Source organism: Castanea sativa, chromosome 9, assembly GCF_040712315.1.
Source record: "Castanea sativa cultivar Marrone di Chiusa Pesio chromosome 9, ASM4071231v1".
NCBI lineage: Eukaryota > Viridiplantae > Streptophyta > Magnoliopsida > Fagales > Fagaceae > Castanea > Castanea sativa.
Window position 1 is genome coordinate 25879399 of NC_134021.1, and position 10943 is coordinate 25890341.

At 33.4% G+C, this 10943-nt stretch overlaps 1 protein-coding gene across 1 annotated transcript; it reads right to left on the reverse strand.

The window, feature by feature from the left end:
• Positions 1-6007: 6007 nt before the first annotated feature.
• On the reverse strand, positions 6008-10551 carry LOC142608967 (uncharacterized). The gene is made up of 8 exons (XM_075780617.1): positions 10290-10551; positions 9561-9896; positions 9274-9440; positions 8432-8586; positions 8178-8245; positions 7490-8088; positions 7080-7387; positions 6008-6998 (listed from the first exon to the last, which is right to left on the reverse strand). Exons 1-8 carry the CDS (start codon positions 10549-10551, stop codon positions 6008-6010), a joined length of 2886 nt encoding a protein of 961 aa, XP_075636732.1.
• Between the last annotated feature and the right edge of the window lie 392 nt (positions 10552-10943).

Here is a 10943-nt window from a genome sequence, read left to right on the forward strand (position 1 = left end):
ATGAAAATATCACAAATGAGCAAGAAATTCACCAAAAAGAGTTAGGAGATAGTGAAATGATACAATTGCAAGATAACAATGATGTTCAATTTTGCAATACAACAATTCTTGATAATGAACTTCAAAAGAATTTAGAAGAAAATGAAAATAATGATGAAAATGTCACAAATGAACAAGTTCACCATAATGATGTTCAACTAGAAAAAAAAAATGAAAATAATGATGACATGTTGAATTATATTCCTTCAAATATTTATGATCCAGGTAATTGGAAAAATATTGACACAAAATTAAGAGAGTTATTAGTAGAAAGAGGTCCAATTAGAGACAATGATATAATTTTTCCTAAAGGTGATGACACTAGATATTTTTCTACTATTCATTACACTCGAATATTATCAAATGGTGAGAAGTATGTTAGAAAATGGCTAGTGTATTCAAAAAATACGGACCAAATATTTTTTTTTTGATGCAAGTTGTTTGAGTCTAAACATACTAGCCAACTATGTAATGAAGGAACTCGAGATTGGAAAAATATTAGTTCTAAAATTAGAAACCATGAAACAACTAGAGAGCATATTACTAACATGAACACTTGGCTAGATTTGAAAATGAGATTGGCAAAAAATAAAACAATAGATTTTAAATGAAATATATTATAATATAAAAATATTAAATAAATATTAGTTTAATTAATACATAAGTATAAAAAAGACCTCATTTTAGTTCTCACCTTAGACCCCAAAATGTCTAGGGCCGGCCCTGTGTAGCAATTAAGGTATTCATTACCCTTGGCTTCCACACAAAACTGATGCTGATTGGGTTTAGACTTTCTTTCCTTGTTTTAAACTTAATTTCATGTTTAAAATTAGGATTCTAAATTTGGCAAGATAATAAAATTTGACTTTTGCATTTTAATGTCCAAAAATATAATTTTAGTAAGATAATAAATTTTCTCTAATGTTCAAGCATTGAGATTTATTACCTCTTGCAAGGCAGTAATATATTGACTTCATCTTTCCTATTTAGGCAAGATACGTTTAGGAAAGAAAAAAGGGTGATAACTAGCAAGTGGCACCATACATGTGTCAATATGAACATAGTTGAATTTTGTGCCAAACAAGTGTGTCTAACATCAGACATGCAACTAAACAGTACATGTGAAATTGTGAATGATAAAAATGGGACTCGCACCACATTGGGTTGACTGTATTTATCTTAAGCAGCATGTATATATTCATATATATATGTGCGCAATACGTCTCATCAATTGTAGCTTAAATTTTTTTAATAAAAGCCTTTAGCCAAGACTATGATTCCCATTCCTTCCATTTATATGTAACCATATATAGCAACTTCTGTATGATCAATTTGAGATCTAGAATAAATATAGAAAGACAAAGCTATGATTTGGGACTACCATTACTATGGTTGACCTGAGCAATGATACTTAAAGGAAGGCTCAGTGGGTTAGGCCATGTATCTTTGGGGCGATTTTATCTTTGCTCTTGCTTCTTACTTTTTTAAATAAAGGTATAAGAATTACCTTGGGTTCTTGATGCGAACCATCTTGTTCGTGCCCAAGATCTTTGACCCACAGTAACACGATGACATTTTTAATCACGTCAATGTGATTTGACTTGGCCTCCAAATTTTGCGTGCTCGTCCTTTTAGGGTGGAAGGCACTGCAAGATTGCTTTTGTAGTAGGTGGATCTGCTTCTATTGGAGGATCTTTACACAATATTCCATCTATTTGAACGAGACTGACTATTAATTGTATCATGGTGTTCATATTTTTTGAATGAACTAAGTAACCCTTTGTCACGGAAAGAAAACAGATACCTATCGGTTTGGCTGCATGCTTAGATTACCATCTTAAGGTAATAAAAAAAAGAAAAAAAAAAATCCCAATGTCTTACTGGTATGTAATTTAAATTAAAATAATATTGTTTCTCACAACAACAACAACAACAACAACAATAATAATAAAAGTAATTCTACAGACATAATAATTTTTACATATTTAAGTTGATAAATGTTTATTAGTTTTCATTTGGACTAACCGTTTACATTACTTTATCATATATCTAGATTCCGTACAATACACTATGTAAAAGAGTAACTTTTTAATATTTTTAATTTTATACCTTCTCTAATCAAAAAGAAGGACAAGCATTTGGATTTTATAGTCTTTCAATTTCCTCCTTTGGACATTTATCTGTTTTGGAATTTGATTCTCAGTGATATGTATGCTAATAGGCTTTGTTATGAGACATCTGATGTTGCTCTATTTTGAGCTCCTTCAATTCTATTTGTTTATTACCAAATAATAATAAATAAATAAATAAAAGACAACTGAGATGAATGTGTCCACTGAAACGGAAGATTAGTAAATTTGATTTTTGTTTTTGAGTTTTTTGTCAAGAAAGTGCAAAAAAAGCAAGAAAAATTGTGATTTGACGGTAATGCCCAAATTAGCTACAAATTAAAAATAACATAAATCAAATGTACAGTGACTCCAAAATAATATAATATTTGAGAAATGATATGTCCACAATATTTTGGCCAAATTCATGTTAAGGAGGCAGGGGAGGCTGCTTAAATTATGGAGAGTGCCAGCTACGTTAGAAATTTCATATGCCTAAAGACCACCCGCGCAAAACTGGGCAATTGTATTTGTAGATCATTACCCCACCGGACAATGGTCCGACAAGCAATTAAAAAAAAAAAGAAAAAAGAAGACGATATATATGTATATATATATTCATTCAGAATTGGGTAGATGACACTGGTAGGATAGAGCAATAAAAAAAAAGAAAATAGAACAACCATTATTTGAACCATGTTACCGATGTGCAGGATTAAGCAAATGGTCACACAGTACAGTACAAATGATGAGTTGCAAAAATTAAAATATACGTTCCCTTGAACATTTCTAAGAAAATCAGGAAGATTAATAGATTATGGGACTGTAGTCTGTACGTAAGTTACAGACCCAAGAATAGATAAATAAATAAATAAATATATATATATATATAACTTAACAATAAAAAAAATGTAGTACCTTTCAGGGATGGACACAGGTGGGGGCTGGACCCCTGGTCCAATTTTATTTATTTTATTTATTTTACTATGGGTCCGTTTTTCACAATAAGCTTAATTAACCTCACCTAAATTGTAACTATTCAACAAAAAAACTTAACGAAAACAGTAAAAATATTTATAGTGGGGATTGTATTTTAGCAAAAAAAAAAAAAAAAACTATTTTACTACCAAAGAACCAAAAAATCATGTGTTATTAGAGAAGTTAAAGTTAAAAATTTTCAACTACAGTAGACTGTAGCAAGTTGTTAAAAATAAAATATTATATTTTATTAAGATTATATCTCTTCTTTTAATTAAAAAACTCAAATTCTATCGCTTCTTTGATTAGTTTAATGAATTATTTATATTATTTTAAATGAAAAAAAAAATAGAACATTTGATATTGGGTGTATTGTAAAGTGTGGTAGTAAAATAGATAAAATAACTTTTTGAAGTGCTAAAAACTAAAATTTTTAGCACCACCAATGTGAATGCTCTAACTTCAACAAAAAAAAAAAAAAAAAAAGCCTAACAAGCCTAGTATTAAAAAAAAGACATTATTTTGTTTTTGTTTGTTTTTGTTAGTAAATGATTACATTTTAATATATTTAGAAACAACGATTTTGAGTATTTATAATTTTTTAATACTATATAGACGTCTATTTGAAATTTTATTTTCTTATACTTTGGCCTCCGCTAACTTAAAGTCCTGGTTCCGTTCCTGGTACCTTTTGAAAGAATATAAATAAATGTATCATATATATATATATATATATATGTATATGGAAAAAAAGAGAGCCGAGTATCGTGGCTAATTCAAAGAAATTGCTCAACTTATTAGCTGTGTGTCTACTGTCTACACACACACACATATACATACATATATATATATATATATATATATATATATATATATATATATGCAGCAGGGGCAAAGTGACCAAGGTCAAGCAGAACTAATCAAATAAAAAAAACATTTTCCGACCTGCTTCTGTACTCAATTCAGTCTCGCTAGGCTGTACAGCATTCAATGTTTCCATAAAGAAAAGGGAAAATAATTAGCATCCAATGCATTGAATTTATTGTTAAAGATAAGTTAACAAGCAAGCTTCTACATCTTTACCATGCTCACTAATATAACTTTTTTTTTTTTTTTTTTTTAAATATAACTAATTGAGTGTGCTTAGCTTGTTAACTGTTGAAGCAAGTTTTTTTTTTAATATATATATATATATATATATATATTTTAACAGAGTGTAACTAAGTAGTGCTACCCTCTATCATTTTCCCAAAAAAAAAAAAAAAAATTTTGTTTGAAAAATTATTAACTATTACTATGTGAAACGACTGTCAATTAGAAGAAGCTTGATGAAATTTGTAATTAACTATTACTGCATGTCTTTTTTTTGGGAATAAAACGACTATTAATTAGAGGAAGGTTGATGAAATTTTTAATTGACAATCTAAACACAATAATTTAACAAGTGAATAACATGCTGACTTGGGGATTGATTTGAATATCTAAATAAATTGGCATGTCCTACTCTAACCTTTGACAATTGAAGCAGTTGTCTAAGACCCTAAATAAAAGAAGGCCTCATATGTTAAAATAAAATAATATAACTATTTTTTTTTTTTTTTGTGTGGTGAAGTGTCAAGCTAAAAATGGAAGAGAACCATATTTCCTCCCCCCCTTCCCCCCCCCCCCCCCCAAAAAAAACCTTTTATCTCACATAAAATATTCTTTTATTATCTTTCAAGAAAAAACTATTTCTATTTTCCTATCAAATGTCCCTTCTCGCAATCTATTTCGAAAGATAACTCTTGCAATTAGTAATCATCAAATTACATATACCTTTCCTTTTCTCTAAAGTATTTCTTGATAATCAATCACTATCAAACTACTCATTTTATCTCTTACATCTAAATTTATTTTCCACTTGAAATCAAAGGTCACAAAAAAGATTGAGAATATTAACTATATTATCAATTAAAAAGGAGATTTTAGCTAAATTTTAACTAGTAATTTTGCAACTTAAAAAAAGTGAGAGCAAGAAATTTTAGTAAAATGGAATGTCATTTAGATATTTAAATATATATTATTTAATTGATATTTAAATATAAGAGAATACATTACTTAAAATTTTGTATTAAGTCTCCTATTTTAACTATTGAATTATTATAAAAAAAAAAAAAATTGTGTGAGAGAGGCATTTTATTTTGCAGTGGATACAATAACAGTGCCCCATGGGCCAATTATTACTTATGCCCCAATGTGGTTTGCAGTAGCAACCCAACTCTTCAAGTGCGATAATCTTTGCGAGTTGGTGAGCCTATGGCCCACGAATAGGAGCTTCAGATTCCAACTTTCAAGGATTGCTACCGTCTTCAAGGGGTGGGAATATGAGCCATACGGACTCACCTCACCTATACGCTGTGGGCTTAGGCTCTTTTATCTCTGGGCTGATAACTATGGCCCATGGGTTTGGCTTAGTTGCTCTTCCAGTCTTCCTATTATATAAATAAAAAATTCCATGCTTATGAACCCTTTTATTTTTTTGAAATTATTTTTTTATGGATTATGAACCTTTTTTTGTCAAATGTAAAGTGTGTGTTGTTGAAATTCTTCCACAATCCTAAACTTCTATATTGGAGAATTGCTCAACACACAGAGAAGTGAAATGCAGAGCAAGAAGTAGGAAATGTGTGAATGAATTCATATATTGATAATTAATATACTCTGTTCTTTATATACTAGATACAGAGGAGTAAAGCTGTAACAAAAAACTAAACACATAACCTACAGTTTCTATACACGTGGCAACTAACTAAAATATACAACCTACTAAGCTACAGGTCGTTTCTTTTACAACTTATGTACACCATTACAGAGTTAATTACAACCAATCTCAACACTCCCCCTCAAGATGAACTATATATATTTATGAGGTTCATCTTGGACAGCAGATAATGAAACTGTTTGTGCCCAAGTGCTTTAGTGAAAAAATCTTCAACTTGATGTCTTGAGGGAACATGGAATGTTTTAATTGTACCATCTTGTATCTTCTCTCGAATAAAATGGCAATCGACTTCTATGTGCTTTGTTCTTTCATGATACACTGGATTGATTGCTATGTATAAAGCTGCCTTGCTGTCATAATAGAGGGAAGCTGCCTGTTTATGCTCTAATCCAAAAGTCTTGAGCAATGAGATGAGCCAAACTATCTCACTTATTACTATGGCCATGGCCCTGTACTCGGATTCTGCACAAGATCTAGATACCACATGCTGTTTTTTACATTTCCAAGAAATCAAGGAATCACCAAGGAAAATGCAAAAGCCTGAAACAGATCTCCTAGTGTCAGGGTACGCTGCCCAGTCAGCATCACAATATGATTTAAGCTTCAATTCTGATTTTGCAGAGAGAAATAAACCTTGGCCTAGACTCCTTTTCAAATACTTAAGGATTTTGTAAGCAGCTTGCAAATGAGGCACTTTAGGGGCAGCCATGAATTGGCTTAATTTATGTATTGCATAACAAATGTCAGGCTGTGTGAATGTCAAGTACAACAGCTTTCCTATTAATCTTCTATAGAGAGTTGGATCAGGAGCATCTTCACCAATAGAATTGTTGAACCTAGCAAATTGCTCCATTGGAATGGTGGCAGGTTTGCTTGCCAATAAACCAATCTCAGATAGAAGCTCTAAAGTATACTTTCTTTGGCATAATGACAATCCTTTGGTGGTTCTAGTAACTTGAAGACCTAGAAAATACTTCAAGGTACCTAAGTCCTTGAGTTTGAAATTATTGTCTAGGAATTGCTTGAAAACATTGACTGCCTCTACATCATTACTAGCAATTAGTATATCATCCACATAGATCAAAAGAATGATGATTGAACCTTTATTGACCCTAGTAAACACAGAATAATCTGATTTAGATTAAATAAAACCAAAATCAATGATAGTGGATGATAATTTGGCAAACCATTGCCTGCTGGCTTGCTTAAGTCCATATAAGGACTTTGTTAACCTACACACCTTCCCTTTGCTGCCAAAACCTAGTGGAGGAAGCATGTATACCTCTTCATCCAAATCCCCATGGAGAAAGGCATTGTTGACATCTAATTGAGTGAGATGCCAACCATACACGGCAGCTAAAGCCAACAAAGTTCTGACTATCGCAAACTTCACTATAGGTGAGAAAGTTTCAGAAAAATCAACCCCTTCAGTTTGTGTGAAGCCTTTAGCAACCAATCTTGCCTTACACCTCTCAAGAGAACCATCTGCCTTGAGTTTCACCTTATACACCCACTTACATCTTATAGGGACTTTACCATGAGGTTATGGAGCCATCACCTAGGTATGATTGGCCACAAGTGCATCAATTTCAGCCTGCATTACAGCTCTCCACAGAGGGTCTTTCAAGGCTTGAGCATAGGTATCTGGTTCCTTAGCAACAGACAAGGAAACATAAAATATTCGATGTGGAGTGGACAATTTTCCATATGAAAGAGTGGAAGAAAGTGGATAAAGTATACTTGAGTTGGAAGTAGCAGTGGATTCATGTGACGGAGTTAGTGAAGCTGAAGCCAAGATATGTGCAAAAACAAGATTGCAATGGTAGTCATGGAGGTAAGAAGGTGGATTATGAGGTCTATGAGACCTTCTAATAGGAGCAGGAGCAGTAGTATTAAGGGTAGGAAAGTCAGATGCAAGAGTTGTAATAGGAGCAGGAGCAGTGGGATTAAGGGCAGGAAGGTCAGAGGCAAGAGTTGGAACTGAAACAATAGGATTATGGGAATGGGCAGGGTGAGAACCAACCTGATCATGATGAACCAAATCTGGAAATTCATCAGGTGGAACAGCTACATCAATTGAAGATAAAGGAGGGGAAAATTCTGCAGAAACTAAAGGAACTTGAACTTGGAAACTGTCAGGAACAAATGGTTGAGAAGGAAACATACAATGATTTATAGGAAGAGAAGAAGACCTAGAGGTGGCTGTCCAATGCTTAAATGGAAAATAGACTCTCTAAAAACATCCCTAGAAATGAAACAAGATTTAGTGGACAAATCATATAATTTGTAACCTTTAGAACCAAAAGGATAGCCAAGAAGAATGCAAGCTTTGGCTCTAGGGTCAAATTTGGTTCTATTCCTGTGCAAGGTAGAAGCAAAGCATAAACAACCAAAGACTCTAAGATGATAATAAGCAGGAGGATGACTTAGCAGCTTCTCATAAGGTGTTAAACCATGAAGAAATGGACTAGGCGTTCTATTTATAAGATAAGTGGCAGTCAAAATACAATCCCCCTAGAATTTCAAAGGTAAGTTTGCCTGAAACCTTAATGCTCTAGCTACATTCAACAAATGTTGGTGTTTTCTCTCAACCACTGCATTTTGCTGTGGTGTTTCAACACAAGATAATTGGTGTACAACACCTTTAGAAGCATAAAAGGAATCAATGGCAAACTCAGGACCATTGTCAGTTCTTAAAACCTTAATAGAAGTGTTAAATTGAGTCAAGATCATGTTAAAAAAGGACTGAACCAGCAAGGATGCATCATATTTATTTTTCATTAAATAAACCCAAGTGCACCTGCTGAGATCATTTACCAAGGTAAGATAATATTTAGAACCAGAAAAAGAAGGAGTGGAATAAGGTCCCCAAATATCAGCATGAACAAAATCAAAACAAGAAGGAGATGCAGTGATAGAAGGAGGAAATGGAAGTCTCTTTTGTTTAGCCAAAGGACACACATTGCATTCAAAAGCTTTATTATCATTGCAAGAATTGTAGTTAGGTACAATGGATTTCAACAAAGACAATCTTTGTGAAGAGGGATTTCAAAAAACATCATTTGAAGAAACAGAAGTACAAGAATGGACATTGTTTACAAAAACATGGGATGACAGTTTGGACAAAACATCAGAAAAAGACTTTGGCATAGCAATTTGTGTAGAAGTCTGCAAAATGTAAAGTTCACCTTGCTTTTTACCCAACCCAATCATCCTCCAAAGCTGTAAGTCTTGTATAAAACAGTAATGGGAAAGAAAAATGCAATAACAGGAAGGATTTTGAGTCAATTTACTGATAGAAACAAGATTAAAAGAAAAAGATGGAACGCAGAGAACATTTTCAAGAATCAAAGAAGTTGAAACTTGCACAGTTCCTATGTGAGTAACCTTAGCCATGTCTCCATTAGGCAACCTAACTGAAATTTGAACAGAAGAAGTAATGGTTTTGAAGAAAGTGGTGGAATGGACCATGTGATCTGTGGCCCCACTATCAAGTATCCAATCAGTAGGATGGAGATGAGAAATATCAATAGTAGAAGAAAACACAGAATACTCTAAAGAAGGAAAGGACCAAATACTTGAGAGCTCATGACCTTGAAGTCCAATGGAAGGCTAAGCAATGATGTTGGCAACTTGAGGAGTCTCTACAACAATTTTAGGTGGAGCTTGAGTACCAAAATGACACTGAGAATTCAACAATCCTATCAGCTGTTTGTATTCTGCCTTGGTCAAGGACACTCCTTCATCTGAACCTTGTTCAACAGCAATGACATTGTTGGCAAAGGTAGTTGAACCAGCCTTATTCTTGAACTTATAGCCAGGTGGGTAGCCATGGAGTTTATAACACTTATCCACCACATGTCCCATGGCACCACAATGAGTACATTGAGGTCTCCCAGCCTTGTTTTTGTTAAAATTCTTGGCATTTTTCCTGTTTCCCAAGGCTACCAAGACTGCAGCTGTGTCAACTTGAAATTTCTTCCCCGCTCCAACCTTTCTTTGCTTTTCATCTTGAAGCAATAGAGAAAAAACCTTGCTTAAAGAAGGGATAGGATCCATGAGTAGAATCTATCCCCTTATTGCAGAATAGGTATCATTCAGCCCCATTAGAAAGGACATTGTACAATCTTCCACTTGATGACCACAAGTACAATTTCTGTAGGCAGTGAATTCATCCCAAATACCCTTGAATTTGGTGTAATAGGCATTGACAGACAAATCTTCTTGTGCCAAAGAACTAACCTCTTTTCTCAGTTCAAAGATCCTAGGTCCATTACCTTGAGAAAACCTAAATTGCAAATCAACCTAAACCTCCCTTGCTGTTTTGAAGTAAACTACACTGGGCTGCAAATCCTTGGTGATTGAATTGAAAAGCTAAGCTAAAACCGTGCTATTACACTTACACCAAGCTGTATAGCATGGATGATCAGGTGATTGGGGTTTTGATAGTGAACCATCAACAAACCCAATTTTAGTTTTGGCATCCAATGAAATCAGTACAATCCTACTCCAGGTATTATTGTTTTCTTCTGTAAGACGTTCCACAACAAGGGACATACTAGGGTTATCACTGCTAGTCAAGAAATACGGACTAGAGGGATTTTCCCATGGTTGAACAACATGGTGAGCAATAGGTATAGAGGTACTAGAAGCAACATCAGCCATTTTCAACACAAAGAAAACCAAAAAAAATGAAATCCAAACACAATAGCCTCAACCACGTAAATCAAGAACCTTCTTGATGCCAAAACAATGAAATCCAGACATAATAGCCTTAAACCACGCTAATCAAGAACCTTCTCGAACACAAGGAATCAATCTCAGAACTATATCGGTCAAACAAACCCAAGAAAACAAAAACTACAATTAAGCAATTGAAGAACCCTAAATCAGGAACCAATTATGGGATTTTCAATTAAGCAATAAAAAAAAAAAAAAAAAACCCTAAATCAAGATTTAGAAGAGAAATAAGGTGCAAGAATCAAAGAAAAACACAGATGAAAGTCTGTTTGATTTGCAAGAAAGCACTAAAGAAAAGAACGAAGAAAATTCAGAGA

Coding starts and splice junctions, on each gene's coding strand:
- LOC142608967 (XM_075780617.1), bottom strand. CDS start 10,551: ATGGCTGATGTTGCTTCTAGTACCTCTATACCTATTGCTCACCATGTT. Junction 7,388..7,489: donor AAGACCCTCTGTGGAGAGCT/GTAATGCAGGCT, acceptor TGGGTGTATAAG/GTGAAACTCAAGGCAGATGG. Junction 6,999..7,079: donor GGACTTAAGCAAGCCAGCAG/GCAATGGTTTGC, acceptor TGTGTTTACTAG/GGTCAATAAAGGTTCAATCA.